The following is a 27,680-nucleotide window of genomic DNA, read 5'->3' as shown; positions in this document are numbered from 1 at the left end:
GGAAGCTGGCTAGCCAGAGTAGCAAAGCTGCAGATTCAGTAAGACTTGCTCGCTGAATAAAGTCAAGAATGACCAAAGAAGACACCCAGTGTCAACCTCAGACCTTCACACGCACACGTTCAATGCACACATGCAATACACCCATGTACCCAATACACATGAGGACATATGAGCATACTCCACCACACCCTGTTACACACAATTTCTAAGTTTTAACATTCTCTGTGTTATAGTATGTAATAGGTATAGTTGTATAACAACACTGTTTGGGGCTCACAGACCGCAACATCTGCTCTAGGCTACACATCTGCTCTTTTCTGAAGACACTCTGTCCAACTATCCCTCCCTTTCCACTGGGACCAGACAGGAGTTAATTAGACGAACATCCCAAAGTGGCGTAGAGCTCTCTGAGGCTGGTAGAGGAGTTCAACACAGAGGGGCTGCCTCAACTACTTCTAAGGTTCCAGATGCAGCCCAGATGCTCAATGGATAGTTGATGAGCTGAATAGAGGAAGTGGTAATGTCCACAGCTGTCCCTCATCGCGGGGGCACAGACCAGACACCCAGATGTGAGAGCAGAGCAATGAACATGAGACCCAGGGCCCCAGTGATGGCTTGCACAGACCCTAACAGCCTGTAATGTCAGGGGCACTGCTCAGCGCACAGTGCTATCCAGGACAACCACATCTGGACAGAAAACTTGACTGGCGTCACTACCACTGCAGTTTGGCTGCTGTGGTGGCACAGGCTCCAGGCTTGGCCAGCCTAGCAAGGACAGGAAGAGGCTACTCAGCCTTCGTTTTTGAAGGAGGAGCTGCCTGCTAAGGGCACAGCTGTTCATGGCAGATGTTTTTCACAGTTTCTAAGAGCATGAAGTGGAGAGCTAGGTAGGATGGGAGGTGCGGCATGGGTATGGCTGCTTCTTGTTTGTATTCGCATGTGGGGGTCCATATGCACATGTGTACATGTGTGTGGAGGCCAGGGGCCACCTTCTGGTGGTGGTCCTTAGGACACCACCCACCTCTCTCTCTCTCTCTCTCTCTCCCTCCCTCCCTCCCTCCCTCCCTCCCTCCCTCCTGACACAGCGTCTCTCTCTCTCTTTTTTTTTTTTTTTTTGGTTTTTTCAAGACAGGGTTTCTCTGTGTAGCCCTGGCTGTCCTGGAACTCACTCTGTAGACCAGGCTGGCCTCAAACTCAGAAATCCGCCTGCCTCTGCCTCCCAAGTGCTGGGATTAAAGGCGTGCACCACTACTGCCTGGCGACCTAGAACTCTTAATTCAGATGGACAATCAATAAGCCTCTCTGCCTCTCCAGTGCTGGGATCACAAGTATATATCTCTACATGGTTCTTGTACATGGGTTCTGGGGGCTGAACTCAGTCCTCATGCTTGTATGATAAGCACTTTATGGACTGATCTCCCTAGCACCCGCCTCCCCCCCACTTCCTTCCCTCCCTCCCCACTTCCCTTCCTTTCTTATTTGGAGATGAGGTCACTTGTATTCCAAGCTGACCTTGAACTCAGGACTTAGACAAATCTGTCCTTGAATTTCTGGTCTTCCTGCCTTGGCCTCCCAAAAGCTAGGATTATAGGTGTGAGCCATTTTGCCCAGTTTCTTCCCCAGTACCAGGGACTGCACCAGGGCCTTGTGTGCATTCTGACACTGACAGAATCTTTAGGCCTCATGTTGCTTTCCTACCTCAGTCTACCCTCTGTAGGAATGGATGCGTCTAAATGTGAGACGCATCCACATTCCAATGGGAACATGAACACATTTCCAAGGCAAGTAGAAACTGCTAATTATTGGTTACCATGCATTCCTCATGACAACAGTCTTCTCCATGGGAAAGTTAGTTGATTCGGGCAAATACTGAGGCAGCTGGCATGGGCCATGACGGGTTATGTCCCTGATTCTTCTAGAAGTCTCTGGCTGGAAGTGTTCTGTCTGACACCAGGTGTAGAAAGCGTGCCCTATGAAGGCCCACCCCATCTTTCAACAAATGCTGACCCCACCCTGGGGGACTGCAGGTATATAGCTGCGATTCTCAGGCTGGAAACAAATCCTGATCATGGGCACAGAATAACACCGGCAGTTTAAATTTGGTCTTCCTTAATTTACTTTCTTCAACAACAACGACAAATCTCCTAAAAGGTTCCAACAGATCTTCTGTAAGAGGGAAGGTAGTCTTGGAGTCTTGACCTCTGGTTCTCAGATATCACAAGCCCACTGAGGTAGATACTTCATACTACCATGCTACCCTTTGCCTTTCTTCCTTATATCTCTATTTCTTTTTCTATGTACTTGTTTGTTTGTTTATTGCAGTTAGGATCTCATGGTCTTAGTCAGGCTGCTCTGGAACTTACTATGTCTACCAGGCTGGCCCTGAACTTTGAGCAGCAACTCTTCCACCTCTGGCTTCCAAGTGTTGGGACTGAGGGTGTGGCCCACCACTCCTGGCTCACCACTCATCAGAAGATGTGTAGTTTGAATGCACTGCTTTTCAGTTACTGAGTTAAGAGAGGGTCCTGAGCTGGACACCCAGAGGTATTTTAGGGAGCTCTGTGGGCAGGGCTGGTTTCAGGAGACTGGTCAGGCAGCGTGCCCAAGCTAGTACCTTGGTGGATGTGTCTGGGATGGAAGAGGTGGGAGATCCAGGGAAAGTCAAGACACACTTCTTGCCCAGGCAGCGGCCATGTAACTCCACATCTTCATAAGGATTTTCCTTCATTGGCGGATCTGTGACCAATGACAAAATGGGTCAGAATGTTAGAGCTCTACCTCTTCTCTCTTTTTAAAAGATTTATTTTATGTGAATGGTGCTTTGCTTGAATATATTATCTGTGTAACATGTGCATGGCTGATACCTGAGAAGACCAGAAGAGGATGTCAAATCCCTTGGCATTGGGGCTACAGATGATTACGAGCTTCTAGGTGGGCACTGGAAACTGAACCTGGGTCCTCTGAATAGCAGCCAGTGCTCTTAACTACTGTGCCATCTCTCCAGCCCTGGGAGCACTAAGCCACCATCTTGGCCTCCTCCTGGGAGTGCTGTGGGATGTGTGTTGTTTTGCTGGCCATTCCCTCCTTCTGGCAGCTGATCCTGATTCTCACTGAGGGGATAACTCTCCATCTTCCCACTTACAGCTTCCCACTTATAGCTGCAAATAAACTCCACTCTCAGTTTCTGGGCTAGCTGCTCTGCCGGGCCTGGATCCTGCCTCAGAGGTGCACTTAGGGAGGGCAGACAGCACAGGCCTAAGGCAATTACCGAATTGCACTTCGGTTCTAAAAGTGGACATGGGACATAAGGTGGTCTGGCCAGAGTGACTGAGGACATCTGCTGGGACTTGCAGGTCCCAAGGCTCTGCTTCTACAGAGGAAAGCCATGGGTCCCAAGGAGCTGGTAGCAGCCTTCCTGGGGACTGTGAGAAGCCCTGCTGAGAACAGAGCTACCCTGGGAGAAAGAAAAAGAAGAAGCCAGTTTGGGTTACAGGTTACCATTCTCCCAAACTACCTTTGCTATCCATTACATGGGTGGAAACCCAGACTAAAGTGGCTCTGCTAAGCCCTCTCACAGTCCTGGTCTTTCTCTTTATCGTGAGGCATTTCTGATACTGATAACACCATGAATGTTGTCTGTGAGCACTTACCTTCTCTGTCCCTCATGTGCAAATACCCGTGGGCCTTCTCCCTATCACCAGCTTTGTTTCGGTTTTTGTTTTTTAAGGTTACATTAAGTTTTTATTAGTGATTCTGAGCATACATATTTATAACAGTTAAAGTGTAATGATGAGTGAATTTAACATACTAAAAGTTGTATACCATCTGTGAACGAGACTATGTGTTATACAAGAGATGCACAACCATTTTTTTTTTTTGGTGTCTCTTCCTGAGGTGTACGAAGCAAGCAATGCTTTCATTTTTATTATTTTCTTCTACAGCAGGCTGGTATTTCTCCTTCCTTTCTGACAGCTCTAGGAGAAGCAGATCTACTTCTGGATTTTCTGACCTCTTACCTAGAATGTCTTCATAGACGTTCTCCTCCGATAAAGTGCGTGTGAGTCCCAATTTGGTTTGTGCATACCAGTCCACCCTGCTGTTCTCAGAGGAAGACTGTAGCAAGTCCTCGAACTCATAGGACTTTCTGGGTTGTACGCCGTGAAGAGAAACAAAAAGAGAACGTGAATCAGTTTAGGCCGGTTCTGAACGCAGCAGAGGTCAGAATGCAAAGAGGGTGAAGTCAAAGCTTTTGGACCAGGGCTGCGGAGCTGTAAGCCAGGGCAAATGCCTGACTTGCAGCAGAGACCCATCCCCAAAGGATGGGCTATCACCCCGTTATTCCGTTAGCCTCTTCTGCGTCCACTGAGGGCTCCAAGCAGGACACAGGGGCCAAGTCTTACAGCGCTAGCATATGGGATCCGGTCTGGGTCATACATATTAACTGCTTTCTCTGGGGTGATGATGTGCTGTGGGGCACAAACTCTGACCTCTGCCAGTCCAGGTTATTTGCCTAGGCTAGTCCTACAAGGGTAGAGGGTGGGGTGAACACGTAGTTTGCAGCTCAGAGCCCTAACAACTGAAGATGTTTGCATGCTTCATGGCATGAGCTCTTCCTTACAGTGCATGCAACACAACATTTGGATGATCGTGGGGTCTGTTGGGATGGGATTAGCCACCATCCAAACGGACACTGCCGGACCCCTGGACTTTCAGGATATACCTCAACTCTGTTGGGATGTTTTTCCATATTTGTGAGAGCAAGATGTTAACATAAGAGGCATGCTTTGCATTTGAATCCTGACACATAAAAAAAGTTTTCCTAGTCTAAACAGCATTTTGAAAGACTACATTTTAAAAATATGAACTTTCTTTTAAGAGGTGGTTAGGAGGCGGGGCATGGTGGTGCACATCTGCGATGCCCGCACTTGGGAGGCTAAAGCAGGAGGATATAACATCAAGCTCTAGGTCAGCCTGGTCAACATAATAAGATAGGCATTATGAAACAAGCCTTTAATCGCAGCATTCAGGAGGCACAGGCAGGCAGATCTATCTGACGTCTAGGCCAGCCTGGTCTACAGAACGAATTCCAGGCCAGCCAGAGCCACATAATGAGACACTATCTCAAAACAAACAAACAAACAAAAAACAAACAAGCAAACAGAACAAAAAAGCCAAACAGTACGATATAATAAAACAAAACAAACAAAAGCTTGGCATGATGATTCATGTTTATAATCCTAACACTCTGAGGCAGGAGAACTGTCAACGGTCTGCGGCCCACTTAGGGTACAGACTGGCTAGACCAGTCTGGCCAGTAGATTCTATCTCAAAATGAACAACAACAACAACAAGAAGAAGCATAAGAAAATAACAACCAACCAAAACAAAAACCAAAAGCCAGGGTCCCTGAGATGGCTCTGCAGGCAGAGATGCTTACCACCAAGACTGACCCGGACCCACACGGTGGAAGAGGGGACCCAACTCCTGCAAGCTGTCCTCTACTCACGTGCCATGGTACCTGAGCACCCCTCGTCATGCACACCCACACGTCATTAAATATAATACAAAATCCAAACTCAGAACTAAACAGTCACACTACACATGTTAGGAGGCATGTACCCTGTTGCTTTACCCTAAGTCCCTGGCTTCCCTTGTTTGTTTTTTGAGACAGGGTTTCTCTGTGTAGCCTTGGCTGTCCTGGAACTCACTCTGTAGACCAGGCTGGCCTCAAACTCAGAGATCCGCCTGCCTCTGCCTCCCAAGTGCTGGGATTAAAGGCGTGCGCCACCACCGCCCGTCTAATGCAAGATTTAACTTGTAAAATAAGCTATCAGACTGGAGAGATGGCTCAGTGGTTAAGAGCACTGACTGCTCTTCCAGAGGTCCTGAGGTCAAGTCCCAGCAATTATATGGTGGCTCACAGCCATCTGTAATGGGATCCGATGCCCTCTTCTGGTGTGTCTGAAGACAGCTATAGTGTACTCATATACATAAAATAAACAAATCTTAAAAAACAAAAAACAACAAAAAAAGCTACCACTGGGTTTCTTAATGGCAAGTCCATCTCTGTGTTAAAGTTCTGGTTTTCGGGTGACCAATGTGCGAAATCTAAAAAGCAACACTAAAACCAACACAAACTCAGGTCTGCAGAGGAGCAAGGAAGAGTCACAAATGTCACATGAACAGTTTATAGAAGTGACAGGAAAGCAGTTACAATTGCTACAAGGTCTGGCTGATCATTGTCCTGTGTTGGCATCACAGGTACAAGTGGTGGCTTGCAGGGACTTCTGTCCTCTTATTCTAAGGTCCAGATGAAATGAGAAAAGCATATTTGCTAAATCCCGACCTGACCTTGGGCTAAATGAGGGCAGGCTGACCCTCATGCATGGACAGTACTTACAGGAACTTCTGCTAACAGGCATTGTCCTGCTTCTGTAGCCCAAAGGCTTTCTATAGGCTCCCCTATCAAACAGAAATACCACAGTGATACACTGTACCTGATTATTACAAGTTCATATCCTGCCATGCTTGCTAATAGCCATCACAGGTACGCCAGGGGATGTAGCAAACATGGCTTTTACCTTAATAAACCTGCTACTTAGTCAGCTCGGGTGTCTCTATAGACTTGTATTAGGTTCTACAACGGCTCAATAGGGTCTATGTGGCTCAATAAAATCTTTAAATTCAGGCTGGAGAGATGGCTCAGCGGTTAAGAACACTGACTGCTTTTCTAGAGGTCCTGAGTTCAGTTCCCAGCAACCACATGGTGGTTCACAGCCATCTGTAATGATATCTGGTGCTCTTTTCTGGTGTGTATAAATATAGCAACAGTGTACTCACATAAAACAAATAAATAAATTAAAAAAAAAAACTTTAAATTCACAAAGAGCTCATCCTGGTTTCCTCTCGGTGAGAAGAGTCCAGCGTTAACACAGGTAGATCATACACCCTGAAGAGAAATCCGCTCACATGAATGACTGATCCAATGCGCTAATTCTCTACGAACATGTTTGAACTTGAGAAAGGGTTTAGCATCTTTATGTATTAACTGGGAGAAAAAGGGACTTTCCACAGGTGAATGAATGAACAACAGGCACAATCCAACAGCTGCCTCTCTAGCTAAGCATGCCCTGCACTGACTGCACACACCACCCACAGGGTACTGACCGTCTTCCGTGGGTCTAACTGGGCTCAGAACTAGTGAGACAAAGGTAAGGAGTCCTTGTCTAAGGGACACTCACAGATAGGGCGGATATGACCCCCTCTAAGTTCTCTGCCTTCCACGCCCTCCAATGATCACATGACAGCTGGTTTTAGAGACACTGTTGTCACTGTTCTGATGAACCCCCCTGTAGCCCAGGCTTGGTCCAATTCACTATGTAGCTGAGGATGGTCTCTTAACTTTTGATTCTCTTGCCTCTACCCCCTAAATATTGGGATAACTAGTGTGCATAGCATGCCTGCTTTATGCGGGTTAAGTCCGGGTTCTCGTTATGTCAGGCAAGCAGTGGAGACATCTCCAGCATGCACCCTGCCCTGACTCCAGGCTCCCCTGGTGAATTTCATTCTCTTCTTTTATTTTTCTAGTCCACTTCTTTTCTACATTTCCCCTGATGAGAATCTAATCACAGGAGGCTGAGGCAGGGGATCTTGAGTTTGAGACCAGCCTGGAATACATCATGAAATTGCCTCAGAAAAAAATAAAAAATAAAAAAAATAATAATTAAGAGAAATCATGACTAATGTCCAAATAGTGTGTGAGAGTTACTAGTAGCTTTTGCATATTCTTGTAAATGAAATGTTAATTGAAGACAATAGGCAAGAACCTCAAAATTAGCATATCTCAAATGAAGTTCCTCTCTCAGAGCTGCCTTCCAACCAGATGTTTACACGGGGAGCTGCAAGGCGTAGTGCAAAGCCCTTCCAGCCCACCTACACCTAACCAAGTGGCCTTCTGCCACCCCAGCCTCCTAGGAACTGAGCACATCTGTCCTCACTGTAATTACATCATGGCGGTGACCACAACACCCACTGAGCCACCAAGGGGAACCCTGGCAGATGCCAATCTGATGACTGCTCCCTCCGAAGCTGTCAAATGCTTCCCACCGTTCTCATCTCCAGAGCTCCTCTAGAACTGGCTCCATTAGAGCTCAAGGCCTCCTCTTTCATCCCTGGGGAGCCCTACCCCATTCTGGCCACACCCTTGTCCTTTAGTTTCTCCAGCACAAAGAAAGCTCAGGGTCCACACCTACTCTCTCATTGACCTGTCTGTCACCTCCTCCTCCCGTGCAGAGCATCTGACCTTCTCCCCCTCTCAAGGCTGCCCTCCCCATAACAGCAGGCTGGATTCCCATAACACCCTTACATTTCCTCAGAGTACTCACACTGAGGTTAGAAGCCAAGACACACATAGGCAGTGTGTGTTCCTACAGCTAGCTCGTGTGCTACGAGGGCGGGGTCTCTGTCAGTCTTGCTCATTAATCAATCCCCACATCTAACACTAAGTATGTTCACAGTAAACAGTTGGCTGAATAAGTAAATGAGCATTTATTAATTAGTTAATTAATTGACTGACTGATTTTTGAAGCAGAGTCTCATTCTATAGCACGGGCTGCTCTTGAACCCACAGCAGTTCTCCTGAGTTCAGGGGCTAACGGTGTGTACCACTGTGCCTGGCTATGAATGAATAAGTGTATGAAAGCTGCCGTTAGCCTGATATGGTGGGCCATACCTTTAATCCAGCACCCTGGAGGCAGAGGCAAGCAGATCTCTGTTAGTTTGAGACTAGCCTTGTCTACACAGTGACCAGGGCTGCATAGAGATCTGTCTCAAAAACTCCAAAATCAAAACAAACAAATAAAACCCTCAGACGTGAAAATATATAAAGTTATGGAGCAGAGTGGGGGACCCAGAAATAAACACAGTTACAGCCACACAATCTTGGACCAATGTGTCAAACACATAAACTGGAAAAGATAGCTTGCCTATTCAACAAGCAGTGCTAGGAAAAATGATCATCCGAAAATCTATCTGAAACTCCGAGGTTGCTGGAAACAAAAGCAGGAAGAATACATAGAATCCAAGGCTCAAAGGTTCTCACCTTCCAGTGAAAAATAAGACACAATAATGGCTCCCAGAATATAGAACAGCAAGCAAAGCCTCTGTTTTCCAGTGTTGCTACTGGTGAAATGTCTGTTAATCTATGCTTCCCACAGCTTTCAAGGCAACTTTGCTCTGAAACTCAGATTAATCAATTCATTTCTCTCTGACATTCATTTTGTTGGGTTTTTTTTGGCTCTTTTTCTTCCCTCCCTCCCTTCCTTCCTTTCTGAGACAGGGTTTCTCTGTGTAGCCCTGGCTGTCCTAGAACTCACTCTGTAGCCCTGGCTGTCCTGGAACTCACGGAGATCTGCTTGTTCCAACTCCCAGTTGCTGGGATTAAGGCGTACTCCAACACTGTCTTTTGGGGTCTCTCTACATAGCCCTGGCTGTCCTGAAATTCATTGTGTAGAGGGGGATGGCTGCTAACTCAGAGATCCACCAGCTTCTGCCTCCCAAGTGCTGGGATTACAGGCATGCACCAGTCTGACATATTCTTTAAGATTTATTTGGGGGCTAGAGTGATGGCTCAATGGTTAGGAGAGTGTGTTGCTCTTGCAGAGGACTTAGGTTTGATTCCCAGTACCCACATGGTAGTTCACAACACCTCTAATTCTAATTCCAGGAGATCCAATGCCCTCTTTTGACTTTGGGTACTAAGCACATACATGGTATATATATGCACATATATGCAGGCCAAATATACACACAATAAATAAATCTACTGCAATTAAAAAAAAATATTGCTTTTAGTGTGTGTGTGTGTGTGTGTGTGTGTGTGTGTGTGTGTGTGTGTGTGTGTAGGTGTAGGTGCCTGCAGAGGCCTGAAGCTAGAGTTACAGGTGGTTAGGAATCCCAGACATGGGAGTTGGGAACGAACTTGGATCCTCTGGGCAAGCAAGAGCTCTTAACCACTGACCTGTCTCTCCAGCACTCCTCTTAAACTAACTCTTAGTTCTTAAACTAATGCATGTTTTAGACATAGAGGCTGGCACCCATGCTGACTGAGACCATCTCACAATGACATGGACACAGTAAGTAGCAAGGCTCTGGAGTTAACTTTAACTGGTGAACGGATGATAGCTAAGGATCCTGTCCAGTCAGACTGCTGTGGGGAACTGACAGCCCAGGGTGGGGATGACAGAGTCTGTGATGGCATGTATTACCTGCACAGGGGCAGTGTATGTGGTTTCCTCAGGTTCTAAGGTCTGAGGACAAATCTATTTGATGCTAAAACCATCTGCTGGAAAGTTAAAACCATGGTCAGAAGAGAGGCGGTTGGTTTTATAAAGATTCAAAAGTGCAACTCAAATGTAAAAATCTGAATTCTAATATTCAGAACATGCATCTGGGTGTGAATTCAAGATATTGCTTATACTTAAAAAAAGAAATCAGTTTTGCTTCATGGCAGCTTCCAGGCACTCCTGCCAGGGTTATTAGACGTGTGCTATAAAACATACATACCCAAGCTCACATTACTGTAGGAAGCTTATCTTTGGAATTTCCTGACATGTGAGGGGCCAGGCTGAGGCCCGTGTCTTTGCAGTTAATTTCCTGAGGTTTTAGAGAAATGAAAAAAAGGAAGGGGGGCAGGTAAGGGAAGAGGGGAGGGAAAAGGAGGACGAGGGGGAAAAGGCGTTTTCCTCAAATCAAGAATCAGCATTCCCTGATGTGGTGCCTGGGGTTTGCTGATTGGCCACTGAAAATACAGTGACTTCAGCCTGTAAAGCTCCTCCAGACTGGCTGTGTCATTCCAAACCCTCAAGCCTTGGAATCCTTCATTTCTTTCTTCAGCCTTGGCTTGGCTCTCTTGACTCAGAGAGGGCAGGCCATCTGCCAAGTGCAAGAGTGAGCCATTTTTCTTTCTCTACAAGATAGGACCACAACAAAGAACATTCTTTAAAAAAAAAAAAAAGAGAAACCTAGAGGCAAAAACTGTTAAAATGCAGCTGGTGTGATCATATTCAAACTAGCCAAGAAAAATTTCACTGTTGGATTGAAACTAAGAAATTCTAGCTGCTTAGAAAGAAAGCGCTAGAAGGCTAAAAGCAGCAGATTGTAGCAAGGAGGGAAGAGATAACGAGATCAGTGACTCACAGGCGGACAGCCTGTCCAACCATGACACACACAGACAAAAGATCTCTGTTTCCAGAACCAACCTGCCCCTGGGAGGGCTGAGGGGGGATATCCCTCAGAGAAGCCACAAGACTGTAATGAAGGCAGACAGGCTTTGGCACTAGGCTAGGAAAGGCCTTAGGAGATAGAGGCTGAGGGCATGTGAGTCAAGGGAACAGGAGTGTAACATGCATAAGGCTCTGGGTTCAATGCCCAGTGCCAAAGCCAGTTCTTCCTTCGAGAACAAACTTTAACAATGGGCTAGGGAGATGGTGCAGAACTTCAGAGCAGTTGCTCCTGCAGAGGACCCGAGATCTATTCCAGGCACCTCATCAGGTGGCTCACAACCACCTGGATCTCCAGCTCCAAAGGATCCAACACCCTCTACGTCCTCTATAGGCACATAATCATAGGGTATAAACACACAGTGTGCCAATAAAAATAAATCTTAATTTAAAAATGACAACACATAGCAGGCTGGAGAGATGGCACAGGTTAAAAGAACTGGCTCCTCCTTCCATAATGAATTTAATTCCCAGCATCCCAGGGCAGGCAACAACCGTACTCATCTCCAGTTCCAGGAGATCTGACACCGTCTTTTGGCTTCCAGGGGGTACCCGGTACGTATGTAGTAACCACACATACATGCAGGCACATTTACATGTAACCACACATACATGCAGGCACATTTACATACTTTTTTAATTAAACAAATTTAAACAATCAATACAAATATCCTTGACTGGTAAAATGGCTCATAGGATCCCAGCACTTGGAAGGCAGATCTCTGTGAGTGTAAAATCAGTCTGGTCTGCATCATGAGTTCCAGGTTACTCAGGACTACTTTATAGGGGATCCGGCAAGCTGCGAGGTCAGCTGGGAGATGATCTGGTCCAAGTGAGGTGCAGTATAACTTAAGAAACGCTGGTTCAAACCTCTAGAGTCTGTTACCTGGCAGTTTACTGTAGACATATTTAAGTATACCAGAGCTCTGGAATAAGGCTTCTTGGTAATAATTTTCTCAATCCCATGTGCATGGTAAAGCTTAAGGCATGATTGCATCAAAACTCTTTTCCAAACTGCATGAGAACTCTACCACGAAGGTAGGTTCTAGAGCTTAAGGGTTTAGCATCTGGCTTGGTCTCTTATGGAGGCCACCAGGCTATAAAGTACGTGTGAAATCTCCCCTAAGGGTGGGTTCAAGTGAATAAGAAACAAAGCTAAAGATAAAGGTCTGGGAGGGAGAGTCTGGGATAAACATTCTAGAGGCTTGGGGTGAGGCCCGGTCCCATAGATAGCAAAAGTCACCTGGTTATTAAACAATATCCACTCTAGTCTGCTGGGTATTCATCTCCTCAACTGAGGAGATGATCCATGACTAACAGTCTTAGTTTCTCCAGTGCACTACATAATAAAAAACTGTCTTAAAAAAAAAAAGGGTGGCTTGTGGCTTGCAGGTAGTGCTTGCTGCCAGGCCTGACAACCTGAGTTTGATCCTCAGAATCCACATGGTGGAAGGAGGGAAGCTACTCCTACAAGCTGCTCTCTTACTGTGCTGTGTATACATGTACATGCACACAAGCAAACAGATACACAGTAAGTAAAGGTGGACCAAAAAAAACAAAAAATGTAGACTTCCCTCATTTATGGAATACTACACAAAAATCTTCAAATGTTAGCAAACTGAAATTACCCATACACTAAAACCAAAGCAAAGTGGGACTGAGTGCCCCACACGTAAGGAATGTCCCCTATAGCCACGTACATATGGAGGCTGTTTGGATGGCTTAGGGGGTGTGATCTTGATGGAGGAAGTATGTCACGTCAGTGAGAGCATGCTTTGAGAGCTGAAGGCCTTGCCCACTCCCAGTCGGTTTTCTTGCTTATGATTATATTTTAAAAGTGTGAGCCCTTGGCTTCTGCTCCTGCACCGCCTCTAGTTTTGCCATGTACCTCCACCACGATGGACTCTTATCCATCTTGAACTGTAAACCAAAACAAACCAACAAACAAAAGCCCCAAAGCAAAATAAAACTTCCTTCTATAAGTTGCCTGGGTCATGGTGTTTTATCACAATAGGAAAGTAACGGACACAGATGGGCTACTATTTAGACACAGTTTTGGAGCTCGAGCTGTGGGGTTCAGTGGTGCGTCATTTGCTTGGCATGTAAAAGGCCTTAGATTAGATCCCCAAAACTGGAAAAAAAAAATGAATAGAACACTGATAATAGATAAGTCAGCAGGAGAAAGAATTATAGGAGTGTATGAAGTTTTTTATAAAGTTCTTTTTGAAAACTCTAACACCCAATTCTAACTTCTAAAACTCTTGGTAGGTTTTATGGCTGAAGATGTAGCTGCATTGGTGGACTGCTTGCCTAGCGTGCAGGGGTCCTATGTTTGACCCTTAGCATCACACAATGGTCATGGTAGCGCATGCTCTCAGTACTCAGGAATCAAAGGAGAGACAATTACAAGTTCGAGGTCATCATCTGATACGCGCGTGTTAAAGGCGAGCCTGGACTACATGAGATCCTGTCTCGAAAAACAAAATCAGGGCTGGCGAAATGATTTGGAAGGTAAAGGTACTTGCCACGAAGCCAGACAACTGGAGCTCAGTCCACAGAACCACAGTGTGGAAGAAGAGAACCGACTCCTAAACGTGGTCTTTCCACTGCCGTGTGCGTGTACAACCCCACTGTCCCCACAAAATAACAATAAACGTAAAAAACTTCAAAACAACTTCTTAAAAAAAAACCAAAAAAACAAAAAACAAAAACCACCCCCCACCCCAAAACCAATAGGTATATGAGGGCTAGAGAGGTATACTACCCAGGTAAATAATTAGGAAGTTAGTGGGCTGGAGACATGGGTAGAGTCTGGTTCCCAGCTCCCATGTCAAGCGACACAGTGGCCTGTAACCTCTGCTTCAAGGGTCCAGTGACTCTGTCCTCTGCAAGCACCCAAACACAGAAACACATGTACACACACACATGTACACACACACACACACACACACACACTTAAAACTAAAATAAATCAAACCCTGGGAGGTGGACAGGAGCAAAAAAAGAAAAGAAAATGTATCTTTTAAAAACAAGAATGAAGGGGCTGGAGATGGTCCGGTGGTGGAGAGCACTGGCTGCTCTTCCAGAGAACATAAATTCAGTTCCCAGCAGCACCTGGTCGCTCATTCCCACCTGTAACTCCAGTTCCAGGGGATCCAATCCTCTCTTCTAGCCTCTATAGGCAACAGGCATACCTGAGGTTGACCTGTACATACAGGCAATGGTTATACTCGTAAAAATTAATAAATCCTTTAAAAAATTATCTATACTACAATACTATCTTGACATTATTAAAACACAGGTAAGGGGGTAGAGAGATGGCTCAGCAGTTAAGAGCACTGACTGCTCTTCCAGAGGTCCTGAGTTCAATTCCCACATAGTGGTTCACAACCATCTATAATGGGATCCGATGCTCTCTTCTGGTGTGTCTGATGACAGCGACAGTGTACTCATAAAAAATAAAATAAATACACCTTAAAAAAAACCCCAACAGGTAAGATTATCTGACATGATCCACTAGAAAAGCAAAAAGATATTTCTTTAAGGTGTCTTTTTAAAAGACAACATAGGAGTTGGAGAAACATCTCAGTGGTTCTCTAAGAGCACTCACTGCTTCTCCACAGGACCTGGGTTTAATTCCCAACATTCATGTGGTGGTTTACATCCATCCATAACTCTAGTTTGTGAGGATCTGAATCCCTCTTCTGATCAATGGAGACACCCAGCATGCATGTGTTACACATATATACACTCAGTCAAAACACACATAAAATACAAAGAGTAAATCTAAAAAAAAAAAAAAAAAAAGATAGTATTAAAAACTCCTTAAATATACATACTATAAAAAATTATATTGAAATTACAACAAAGGAGTCAGGCATAGTGGTGCACGCCTTAATTCTAGCACTTGGGAGTCAGAGGCAGGTGGATCTCTGTGAGTTCAATGCCAGGCTGTTCTACATAATGAGTTCCAGGACAGCCAGAGCTACATAGTAAGACTCTGTCTTGAAAAAAAAAACAAAACAACAAAACAAAAGAAAACAAAACAAAAAAATTACAACAGAGGGCTAAAAAGATGGCTCAGGGATTAAGAGCTTTATTGCTCTTGCAGAGAACCTGAGTTCACCTAGCAATCAACTGGCTGTAACTCCAGCTCCAGGGGATTCAATGCCTCTGGTCTCCATGGACACCTGTACTCACATGCATACACCTACACACATAGACATAATTAAAAATAATTTTAAAACTGCAACAAAAATATGAAGTCACTTAAAAAAGAAACAAATGTATACAATCCTAATTTAAAACATGTATTGGAGTTGTAAAATATGATAGCAATTTTATATATAAATAATTATATATGTCCATTGTACACCTTTAATCCCAGTACTTGGGAGGCAGAAGCATCTGTATCTCTGTGAGTTTGGGGCCAGTCTGGTCTATATAGGGAGCTCCTGAACAGCCAGGACTACACAGAGAGACTCTGTCTAAACACACACACATGCACACACACACACACACACACACACACACACACACACACACACACACTTTATAACATGCAAACTTTTTTCCTCTTGGAAGAGAACAGAAAACATTAAGTTATCTGAACCAAAGGCACCTTAGCTGACAAATGACACAACTCAGCTTCTGGAAACTTCCTCCAACTGCTGAGGGAGGACTATTCTGGGGGGGGGGGGGTGGATCCAAGGTGATAAAATCAGATTCAAGATCAAGCTTCAAAAGTAGGACTGGCTGGGCAGCGGTGGTGCACGCCTTTAATCCCAGCACTTGGGAGGCAGAGACAGGCGGATTTCTGAGTTCCAGGCCAGCCTGGTCTACAGAGTGAGTTCCAGGTCCAGGGCAGCCAGGGCTATACAGAGAAACCCTGTCTCGAAAAACCAAAAAAAAAAAAAAAAAAAAAAAAGTAGGATTGAAGGACTTGCTTGCTGGGTTAGTCAGGGGTGTGTGAAAAAGAAAATTAGAGAGATTTTCTTGGGTCTTGGCGTCTTGGATCTGTTAACTAAATGAAGGGAGATGCAGTTTAACAAGATGTTGGTTATAGTGAGAGGAGATGGTTAGCGGTGGCCTGGAGTGACAACCACATGGAGATCCAAGCAGGGCATGACCACACACATCTGAGTCTGAGGAGCTCTCCACTGGGAAGCCAGACACTCATAAGTCACATGTACAGGATGGGAGGAGACCATCAAGGAACAGGTGCAGGCAGGGGTGAGCCTGGCTGGAGTAGGGGCAGGTTAGGATACTAGGTACTACTCTTTTTGTTTTTTTCAAGACAGGGTTTCTCTGTAGTTCTGTCTGCCTTGGGACTCACTCCACAGACCAGGCTAACAGGGTACTATTCTAACAGGTACAAGGAGTCAAGAAATTCCTGAAAGCTGCCAGGAGGAGGCCTGGTAGTTCCTGACCCAGACTCCAAATGAAAGCAATGCTTCAAGATGGGGTGATATAGAGGATTTTTAATTCAGAACAGGCTGCCCTGGCAAGGGATCACATCCAAAGACCTAGGTCTGTGTGATCCAGCTGGAATTCAGAAACACCTTTAATCCTTCTGGCTGGAATACAGCCCTTAGTACACGCCTTAATCCCAAACAATTAGGGTATAAGTAGTTTGTAGAAGAAAGCAGCCATGTTTGAAAGTAATGTCTAATTGAAGGACAGACAAAGTGATGCATCAGAGAAAGATTTGACAGAAGGAGTCAGAGATAGGATACACCCAGCTCTCATGACAACAGCACAGGAAAGAGAAGCTATTTAAGAGCAATGCAGGGAGAGTCAGTTGGGCGTCAGTGCAGTGAGTGCAGTGCAGGGGAGCTGAGTTAGTTCATGCAGTTCAGTGCAGGTCAGCAGAGGCAGCTGAAGCCAGAGAATAAAGAGCTAGAAGATTAGAAAAAATTCCCAGACTTAGTTTGAGGCCAAGGAGAGCAATTCAGTGAGAAGCTGAGAGAAGCCATGTTGAGTCAGTCAGTTTAGAGAGGCATTTGAGCCAGAACGGCTGAGTTGAACCAGCTAGTCAGAGTTCAGAAAGAACTAGAAAGGGTGATCTTATCAGCAGTAAATCTCCAAATTAACAATTACACAGAGTGAATAAAAGGTACATTTACAGGGTGATTAACAGTTGTCCTCAATAATAAGGGATGTTACCTAAGAAAGTGAAAGAAAATTGGCTATTGTATTTACTGAGATGGAGGCTGCTGGTGGCCTTGGGCAATGGTAGATTGAGGATGAATGGCCAAAGCCCATGTGGAAGATGCCAAGCAAAGTTGGGAGGCAAAGGGAATAAAATAAGTCTCACACATGGTAGCTCACTGTAATCTCAGCACTTGGTAAGCCACAGGTTCAAGGCTATCCTGAACTATACAGTCTGAGTTCTATGACAGCTTGATCTACAGAGTAAGACCCGTAGAGGACTCGATACCTGTACATAAAACCACTAAGAAAATCAGAAATGTTAAGCATGCTATGACTTCAACAGAAGGATGTGTGTACCTATTTTCCACCCAGAAGGCTGGAGTGGATGTTGTTAATACCAGGTGACCTTTGCTGTCTGTATGGCCAGGCCTTACCCCAAACCCCCAGAATATTATCCCAGACTCTCCCTCCTAGACCTTTATCTTTGTTTCTCAGTCAACAGAACCCATTTTTAGGGGACATTTCACATGTACTTTATAGCCTGGTGACCTCTATGCTACCTCCATCAGAGACCACACCAGATCCAAGGCCCTTAAACCTATGTTCATGGTAGAGGCCACATGCAGTTTGCAAAAGAGTTTTGATGCAACTGTGCCTTAAGTTTTACCGTGCAGATGGGATTGAGACAATTGTTACCAAGAAGCCTTTTTCCAGAATTGTACTGTACTTAAATATGTCTACAATAAACTGCCAGGTGTCAGACTCTAGAAGTTTGAACCAGGACTAGTTAAGTAGTGCTGGACCTAATTTTCTTCTTGCCTCTCAAGGTTAGTTTCGAGGCAGAGGCAGGCGGATTTCTGAGTTCGAGGCCAGCCTGGTCTACAGAGTGAGTTCCAGGACAGCCAAGGCTATACAGAGAAACCCTGTCTTGAAAAAAACAAAAACAAAACAAAACAAAAAGGTTAGTTTCTCTGCTGGCTGTAGAGTTTGTAGGAACCCCTACAAACCCAGCTGGGAGTGGTGGCACATACTTATAATCCCAGCATTGGGAGGCAGAGACATATGTGAGTTCAAGGTCTACACAGAGAATGCCAGGGCAGCCAAGATTACATACACAGACCCTGTAAAGAGAGTGGGTGGGGGAAAGATACACCAGAGTTTTGATTCCTGAAACCCATAAAAAAGCCAGATGGCATTGTAGACTACCTGTGATCCTAGCACTCTGGAGGTACAGACATGAGATCCTTGGGTCATGCTGGGTTGGTGAAAGACAAAAGATTCTGTCTCAGTAACTAAAACAATCGAGGAAGACACCTGATATCAACTCTGACCTACACACCCAGACAGACAGACAGACAGACAGACACACACACACACACACACACACACACACAAACACAGATACACAGACATACTGACACATAATGCAAAAAAAAAAAAAAAAAAAAAAAAAGGCAAGCCAGAAAAGATTTAAGTTAGTAAACTAGGAATTGGCTGGGTTTACAAACTTCTTCACTTAACCTTTGGTTACAATTATAAGTACTTATCACACCTGCAATGTAATTTGTTGTTTTGAGACAGAATCTCACTAAGTTACCTGAGCTAGCCTGGAACTTGTTGTGTTGGACCCGCCAGCTTTGAATTTCTGATCCTCCTTCCTCAAACTCCCAAGAGCTGGGATTATAGGCTTGTAGCACCGTGCCTGCCTCCAGAGGGAAATGTGTAGAAGCAAACATTTCTTTGTGAGAACAAAAAGCACAGTGGTATCCGAGTCTCGGCACCATTGTTGTTGTTTTAAGAAGAAGTCCGACCGCAGCTCAGAACAGACCACTCCAGACCATGCGGTTCCAAGGGGGAGAAAGTTTATTCAGGGGAAAGGGCAAAGGTGGGGAGAGAAGAGAAGTAGAGGCCGGCCATGACCACGTGGAGAGAGAAGAAGGGGGGAAGAGGGGACAGAGAGGCAAGCGGGTAAGAGAGAGAGGAAGAGAGCAAGAGAGCAAGAGAGAGAGGAGGGGGCAAGCAGCCCCTTTTATAGTGGATCAGGCTACCTGGCAGTTGCCAGGTAACTGTGGGGAGGAGCATACCTGGCAGTTGCCAGGTAACTGTGGGGAGGAGCATACCTGGCTATTGCCAGGTAACTGGGGAGGTGGAGTTTAGACGGAATACTAACAGTTACCACCTCTGCAGGTGGACCACCAAGCTGCCTCACAGATGAACACTTACTGACCCTCCGTAAGAGCCCTCAGGTGCATGGGAGCTATCAGGCAGACAAGAGGCAGTTACACAGGAACACAGGCAGCAGCAGAATCATCTGGTGAGCACCTACCTGTGGTCAGCACTGGGTCTCTGCCTCCCGGTCCACAGTCTTCTATTCACTGAAGTGGGAGGAGGGGAGGAAGGCAGTGGTGGGGGAGGGGGAGGCAAAGAGGGCAGGGGAGGCAGGTTTCTCTTCTCTTTCTTGAAGCTGATGCCTGTGCTACCATCCTTGTCCCCTTCTCCAGGATGTTTGAATGTTCTGCGGGGCTTTGGGACAGGGTTAATAAAAGGCTTTTGGGGGCACCATCTGGAGCCCCGGTATACACTCTCCTGGCCTTTCCACTCCTCTGAAATCTCAGGGCCTGGCTCTCTGACCTCCAAGTGGTGAGCTCTCCGGCCAGCTGCTAAGGCACTCCTACTTTCTTGGCTTTCAGGAATGGGTTGGTCTTCCTCTGTCTTGTCAGGCAGACAGTGAGGTGAATAACAAGTCCCTGGCAACTGGGGGTCCAGGCCAGCAGAGCCATCCTTCAAGGCCTTCTCTAGTCTCTTGACCTGTTTCAGCACAGAGAGATGGTCACTTTGAAAGCGTAGGTCACTGGGTTTCAGCTCGCGACCTCGGTGCTGGCTGGGCTCTGGCTGTCCATCGATCTGCCTCAGGCCTGGCAACCGTTCTGTGTCCTGACACATGGTTCTTGCCCTGCTGTCGTTTTGCAAGCTCTCTGTTTCCAGTCTCATTCCATTCTTAGTTCTAGTGAGCTCACTGCCTCTCCTCTCTACCCTGTAGGATGGCAGGTAGTCCTCTTGGCCATCTGTTTGCCTGGCAGGATCAGAGGCAGGTGGCTCCTTCTTGCCTTCCCACTTGGATATCTTGTCCTTTATGCTGAGGGGCTGGGGCTGGGCTCTGGCTCGGGCAGATGGTCCGGGGTTTTGAACACTACTAAGCTGCTTCTTCAAGGGCCTGCTGGCTTCTTTAGCTCCGAGGTCTGCAGCCGGGCCACTGATGATCATGTTGGAACTGAGCATGTCCACTCTTGCCTCCAGCATGAGGGTGTGGGGGCTCCCGGAGGGACTCCTTCCCAAGGGCAGTGCTGGATTAGTCTTTTGCAAAGAAATGGACCTCCCAAGTGGTGGTCTTCTAGGAGCTTCCCTCGTCTTTGCAACTTCTGTCTTGACCCTGTACCAGAGACAGAAATACAGAGATACAAACACAAGAGGGTTTCGTAAGTTACTGCTCTTGGCCAATCATGGAGAGTTGCCAGAAATCAGATGTTAAGTATTATATATTAATTGCCAACCACAACACCAAAGCTGTTGTTTTAAAATAGAAGATTTACTTTAACATTTTTCATTTTGATGTGTATGGGTGTTCTCCTGCATGTCATGTGTGTTAACCTTGTGCCCGGTGCCCGTGGAGGTCAGAAGTGAGGTCAGATCACGTCTATTAGACTTCTATTGTCACTTTTATTAGACTTTGGGATCCTCCTGTCTCTGCATCCCCATTGCTGGGATAATAAACTGCCATGGCCAGCTTTTTCACATAGGATCTCCTCAGCACAGCAATAGCTAATTAAAAACTAAAATAATGCCCAAAGTCCTTAAGTCTTCACTAATCCTAGGCTTAGCATACTGACTGCCTTGAGGTGAGGTGTGAAGCCATGATGAATCGGGGACTCTCTCTGGAGCATGTGCCCCACTGAAAGGGCTCTCCATGAGAGAGGGGTTGTTATGTCTACTTCCTTAGCTTCTAGAATAACCTGGCAGAGCTGGAGTCAGTAAAAAACGTGAGTCAGCAGGGAGATCTAGGTTTTATACATGGTCTAGAAATGCACTGTCCAATACCAGTCTCCAGCAGCCATAGGTGGCTAGTTGAACTTAAGTCCCTCAGTTGTCCCAGCTGCCAGCAAGACACTCAGAAACCCCATGTAGCAAATGGCTCCTTAGTGGGCAAAAGAGGTTTTCTGTGATTGCAGATTGCTTTGTCTAGAATATACATGTGGAACTAGACTCCTCTAAATATGGCTTTAGGAGGTTAGTACCCCAAAGGTGCCAGAGGCTCTTTCGGGAGAAAACATTTGAATGTTAATGAGAATGAGAATATACTTGTTTAGAAAACAGAAAACATTCGCACAGCATAGATTACGCTGTGCATGGTGTCGAGATGTGTGAGCGCTGTAAACAGGCATGAAGCTAGCAGGGCACGTTTTCCAAAATGACATAAACCTGACCGTATAGTGACTGAGGAACTCCAGCTAAGGGTCACAGCGAGAGATGCAGAATTAGCCGCTGCATTCATCCTGTTACTATAACTTTCCATTCCAAGGACCAGGAGTTGTTTATACAAAGACCTCTCCCTTAGTTACATCACGGGCACACAAATTAGGCTGCTGTTCTTGGTTGCACAGCATAAATTTCAAACTTGTGAGAGCATAACAACACTTTCCATGGTGATCAGAGCAGAATTTCTTTTTTGAAAACAACAATTAAGAGTGCTTACAAAAGCCGGGCGGTGGTGGCGCACGCCTTTAATCCCAGCACTTGGGAGGCAGAGGCAGGCGGATTTCTGAGTTCGAGGCCAGCCTGGTCTACAGAATAAGTTCCAGGACAGCCAGGGCTACACAGAGAAACCCTGTCTCGAAAAAAAAAAAAAAAAAAAAAAAAAAAAAAAAACAACAACAAAAAAAGTGTTTACAAAAGAAAAAAATAGTGTTTATTTTATTTGTACTTTATGTGTGAGTGTTTGCCTGCACACATGTACGTGCACCACATGTATGCCTGGTGTCCCAGGAGGTCAGAAGAAGGTGCCACACCCTGTGGAACTGGAATTACAGGCGGTTGTGAGCTGCTGTGTGGGTACTGGGAACGGAACCTGGATCTTCTATAAGAAAATTAAGAGCTCTTAACCTCTGAGTCACCTCTCCATCCTTAAAATACTTCTTAGTTGTCTTCAAGACAGTAGGCAAATTTAGATTTTAGGCAGAACTTATAAAGTTTCTTTTCTCATGGCAAGATGGGAGAGGACAGACAGGTCAGAACGTGACCATCCAGGTCCGTGTATGCTGCTGACAATCACTGACAGAGCAGACATCACTCAGTCACATATTGCTACCTCACAGCTCTGGACAGTGGATAAATAAATGCAAGGGCTTCAGAGTCAGAAAGACTTGGGTTTCAGTCCTTGCTAACTTTTCTTCTCAGAATGGAGATTGTGCCCAGGGATTTGAGTATGCTGGGTGGGCTCTCCCACTGAGCTATGCCCTAGCCCTCCTTTTTTTTTTTTTTTTTTTTTTTTTAACTTCTAAAAGTAGGAATACTAGCTCCCTTCTTTAGACTGGAGCCTTCTGAGTGCAGAAGCCATATCAGTCTAGTTTGTTGTTCCTGGTATATAGTAGGTTGTTAATACATATGCATTTAATAAATGAATATACATAAAATATGTACATATATGTTTATATATAAATGTAATATTTATATAATATATAAAAAATTTAAATATAATAAATTTAAATATATATTCTTTATATATAAATATATTTATATATTATTTAAATAATATATATTTATATATATATATATATATATATAATACATACTAAAATACACATAAACACACCCACACATATATATGTACATATATTCATCCCAAGGCACTCGACTGATTGCACTTGTGACCATTACAGGTTTCCTTTAATATCCCAAACACCTGGAGTGACTCAACAATACCCGAGGAAGAGACAATCTCTTGTTGGAAGAACATGCTGCATTTACCAAGGTCAAGCAAGAGGGGCAAAGAATGATGAGTCTATTTTAACTGTCCCCAGGACAGACAGACTGTCCCCAGGACAGACAGACTGTCTTCTCCATGTGACTCTTACACCCGTGGGTGTCTGCAGCTCCTGTTTCCAGCATCTGGGCTGCAGCGTTGTGCTGAGCTTAGTGACAGCAGAATATGAACAGTATCAAGGAAAAGGCTCCATGCTGGCAGAAGGTGGGAGATGCTGGCTTGTGAACAGCTACGGCTGCAAAGCTTTAGGATTCAGAGAGAAGTCAAAAACTGTGATTCTAGAGCTGGAAAAACATGCCCTGGCCTGGAAGGCACACACTCACTCGGCAAATCCAGACCTCTCAAATGAAGATGTCTGACAGGAGGCTCAGGAGTGGCATTCCCTAGCTAAGGAAAGGGGGTTGGTGTAAATAATAAAAGGAAGTGGAGCAGGCCTTCAGTTCCTATACTCTTAGGAAGGACTGAAGGAGGCTGAGAAGCTTGCTCATCTACTTTCAGGGTGCATGTGAAGGGAGGCTCTTGTCAGCCAGTCTGTAGCTCAGAGTTCCAGTTAGGCTGTGGCTGCCTGTGGCCTGCCTGCACATAGTCACCATGTCAGCACCAAGAGAGGCTCCAGGAAGCCTAGTGGGCCAGGGATACATACTCAGTGAGGCACACAGGCCCCTCCTTCATTAGGAAATGAATTTGTGGCCCCACTTCATCCAGAATGGGAGATGGCAAGAAGAAATCATTCGGAAAACCTATCCCAGGTGGATATGGTCACATGATCTCCTCAGGCTTCCACGACTTCTACCTGCCAGGTAACACTGAGGATATTCAATGTCCTGGCCCAGAACTTCCTCAAAAGAATCAAGGGACCTGGTCCAAGACATGTTTACAGATTTTAGGTACCAGGGGAGAAAGGTCAGGGAAGAAACATTAATAAATGTGGTGGTCTGAATGAGAATCATCCCACAGGCTCATATATTTGCATGTTTAGTCCAAGTATGTTGCTGGGGGTGAGCTTTGATGTTTCAAAAGCGCAAGCTAGGCTCAGTTAGTCTCTGTCTGTCTGTCTGTCTGTCTGTCTGTCTGTCCGTCTGTCTTGTCTGCCTGGGGATCAGGATGTGAAGTTCTCCATCACGTGCCAGCACTCTCTCCATCATGATGACCGTGGTGGACTAAGCCTCTGAAACTACGCAAGCCCCAGTTAAACCCTTTTCCTTTATGAAAGAGCTGCCTTGGTCATGGGGTCACTACAGCAACAGAACAGTGACTAAGACCACAAGTATATGAATTTGATTAGTTAAAACATAAAATAAATAAAAATCTCATGGATCACACTTTATAAAGATGAAGTCACAGTCTGGAGAGATGGCTCAGGGGGAGGGTGCTTGCTGCAGAAGCTGACGACCTTAGTTCAAGCTCCAGAACCCACAGGGTAGACGGAAGGACGACCTCTACAAGTTATCGCCTGTCCTTTTCACATACAAATAAGTAAATGTGTACAAACATTACTTTTAGGAGGAAGGAGCAAGGGGGGACCCATCAGCTGAGCAATGACTGAAGCAGATGAAGCTGATGGAGAGGAGGATTAGGAAGAGCTGGAGCACGGCTTTGCCCAGGAGCCTAGCTGTTACTTTACAGCGACCCAGCACCATATATTCTGGAATAAATCTGTGGTGTAACTGAGCCCAGTTCTCCAGAGAAGCCAGGAGCCCAGGCCCACCCATCCCACAGCAGAGGGGAGCCCTGAAAGGCCTTTCAGGGACAGGAAGGAACTCACTGTCCCTCTCACAACACTCACACAGCTGAAGCTTCTGGAGCCTTTCCATGTGGCTGGGCCACAGACACTGCCTTTCTGTCCTCTTCTGGCAGATAGCCACATGGGGTGGGGGGGAACACAGCCGATCTCCACCCCATCCCCATGCTCTGTCTCCACAGCCAATCTCCACCCCATCCCCATGCGTTCTCTCCACAGCCTGCACTCTGGCTCCACAGACCAAACACCCAGCATGCAATCTTCCTCCATGTGAGCCAGGCAGCTCTCCCACCTTTTCTTTTAGGCTCGTGCCAAGCTGCGTGCAGGATGCTCTAGGGGACTCCAAGTTAAGTTAGACTCTGCCTCCTTCCTTGAGGAGCACACCAGGGCAGTGCCTGGACTACAGTCAGCCCCTGCAGCAGCTCTCCCCCAGGGGAGCCCTTTCCCCACTGTCTGAGGAAACAAAGCTTTTTCCAAATGGAGAAGAGCCATCCAGAGGATGCTCCCAAGTAGCTTTGCCTCAAACCCGTGGCACTAGTGATGTCATTTCCCATCAGGTAATGACTCCCAGTACTAAAACCACAGGCTCCTGGGCACCAGCAGATGGTATATTATGGTGTCTCACTGCATGGGTAAATCTGAATGGGCAGCAGAGTCTGGAAGTGAAGAGATAAAGAACACACATTTCACACTTAGCAACGGTCATCAGGATGTCTTGGTTCACACAAGTATGGAGTAGGCTGCTCTCAATCTTTCTTTCTTCCTTCTTTCCTTCCTTCCTTCCTTCCTTCCTTCCTTCCTTCCTTCTTTCTTTCTTTCTTTCTTTCTTTCTTTCTTTCTTTCTTTCTTTCTTTCTTTCTTTTTCTTTCTTTCTTTGCCCTTGATGATTAGAATAGGTTAGGCAGATGTCTCAGTGGATAGAGCTACTTGCTGCCAATCAGAGTCCGTCACCAGAGGCCACATGGTAAGAGAAATCGACTCATACAGCTTGTCCTCTGACCTGTGTCACACATGGGACACCACACATACATTCATATATATATATATATATATATATATATATATATATATATATCTCCAGGCTCAGGGGTTAAGAACATTTTTTATTTTAGGAACTGAACTAGGATCTGAGTTCAGTTCCCAACAGCCACATGAGGAGGCTCACACCCACCTATAAGTTCAGCTCTATGGGGTCTGACACACCCTTCTGGCCTGCACTGGTATCAGCCCACACGGAATATACTCACACATACATGTAAATAAGAATAATCAATCTTTTTGTTTCCCTTTTTTTTTTTTTTTTTTTTTTTTTTTTTTGAGACAGTGTTTCTCCCTGTATCCCTTCTGTATCCCTTGCTATCCTAGAACTCGATCCGTACACCAGGCTGGCCTTGAACTCAGAAATCTACCTGACTCTTGCTGCCCAAGTGCTGGGATTAAAAGCGTGTTATCAACAGGCCTGCTTCTTAAAAAAATCAATCCTAAGGGGGGCGGGGTGGGGGGAGACTAAGACAGTAAGTCTAGCCTTATTTGGGAGTACCGTGCACACATAAGCTTTACTGTCACTGTTTAGGCCTGGGAGTCAGACAATTTCCAAATTTGTGAACTGACCTCTGTGAACCTGGGGACATCTGTGATACACCAAATCAACTGTCTGGGGGCTGGCCTGGAACCTAGCATGATAAATACTAGTATTTAGATGATTTTCACACAATTGAGAGCTCATTTTTTCTCTGGCAATTTGGCCTTGTGATTCAGACTGCCGGGCAAGAGGCATAATGAAAGAATATTAACACCGCGTTTCCTCGGCCAACTGTTTTCTATAAAAGCAGGGCTTCCTATTACCCAGATGGCTTAATTACTACTATTTTTGTTTTCCGAAACAGAGTGTGCAGCACATACAGATGCATGTGTGTGCGTGTCAGGCTGTCTTAGAATCAATGGCAGTTCTCCTGCCTCAGACTGGTATTACAGGAGTGTACTATCTCATCTCAGGCTACTAAAAAATTTAACAGCCCTAAAATGGTCTATACATACAAAGTTCATATCATTTTTCTTTAAAGATTTACTTTTATGTCTATGAGTGTTTTGCCAATGTGGGTGTCTGTGTCACGTGCATGCACGGAGCCTACAGAGGTAAGAAGAGGGCGTTGGTTGGATGGATTCTCTAGAACTAGACTGTAACTATGAAATGGTGCTGGGAACCAAACTGTGGTCTTCTGTAAGTGCTCTGAGCTGCTGAGCCGCCTCTCCAGGCCACTGCCAAATTTATTTAAAAAGCATTATTTTTTTCAGTTCCTTTAAGCATACCCCACCCCCAAGGTTCACAGTCCGGTTAAAACTCCCTATATGCTATCTTTTCTATTTGCCAGTGGCCTAGACTACAAGTCAAATCATTAATTAATTAGAAAAACAATGCCTCTCTGGCAAAGGCTAGAGGATTAAAACAGAAAGTAGTTTATCCCAAGTA

At 45.5% G+C, this 27,680-nt stretch overlaps 1 protein-coding gene and 1 long non-coding RNA gene across 5 annotated transcripts in view; one reads left to right on the top strand and one right to left on the bottom strand.

The window, feature by feature from the left end:
* Window positions 1–27,680, bottom strand: part of Dennd2a (DENN domain containing 2A) — a 91,460-nt gene that overhangs the window by 36,528 nt on the left and 27,252 nt on the right. For all 4 annotated transcript variants that reach the window (XM_076913503.1, XM_034519076.2, XM_034519077.2 and 1 more), the window contains 3 exons: window positions 19,759–20,862; window positions 4,017–4,144; window positions 2,615–2,736 (listed from right to left, as the gene is read on the bottom strand). In XM_076913503.1, the coding sequence (XP_076769618.1) occupies window positions 2,615–2,736; window positions 4,017–4,144; window positions 19,759–20,732 (1,224 nt within the window). In that variant the 5' untranslated portion in view covers window positions 20,733–20,862. Of the gene's footprint in view, window positions 1–2,614; window positions 2,737–4,016; window positions 4,145–19,758; window positions 20,863–27,680 lie in introns of those variants that run through there.
* Window positions 19,529–24,415, top strand: LOC143434528 (uncharacterized). The gene is made up of 2 exons (XR_013104059.1): window positions 19,529–19,746; window positions 23,366–24,415. It is a non-coding gene; the product is annotated as an uncharacterized LOC143434528 (long non-coding RNA).

Source organism: Arvicanthis niloticus, chromosome 15, assembly GCF_011762505.2.
Source record: "Arvicanthis niloticus isolate mArvNil1 chromosome 15, mArvNil1.pat.X, whole genome shotgun sequence".
Classification (NCBI taxonomy): Eukaryota; Metazoa; Chordata; class Mammalia; order Rodentia; family Muridae; genus Arvicanthis; species Arvicanthis niloticus.
This window is presented reverse-complemented; position numbering and strand designations above follow the sequence as displayed.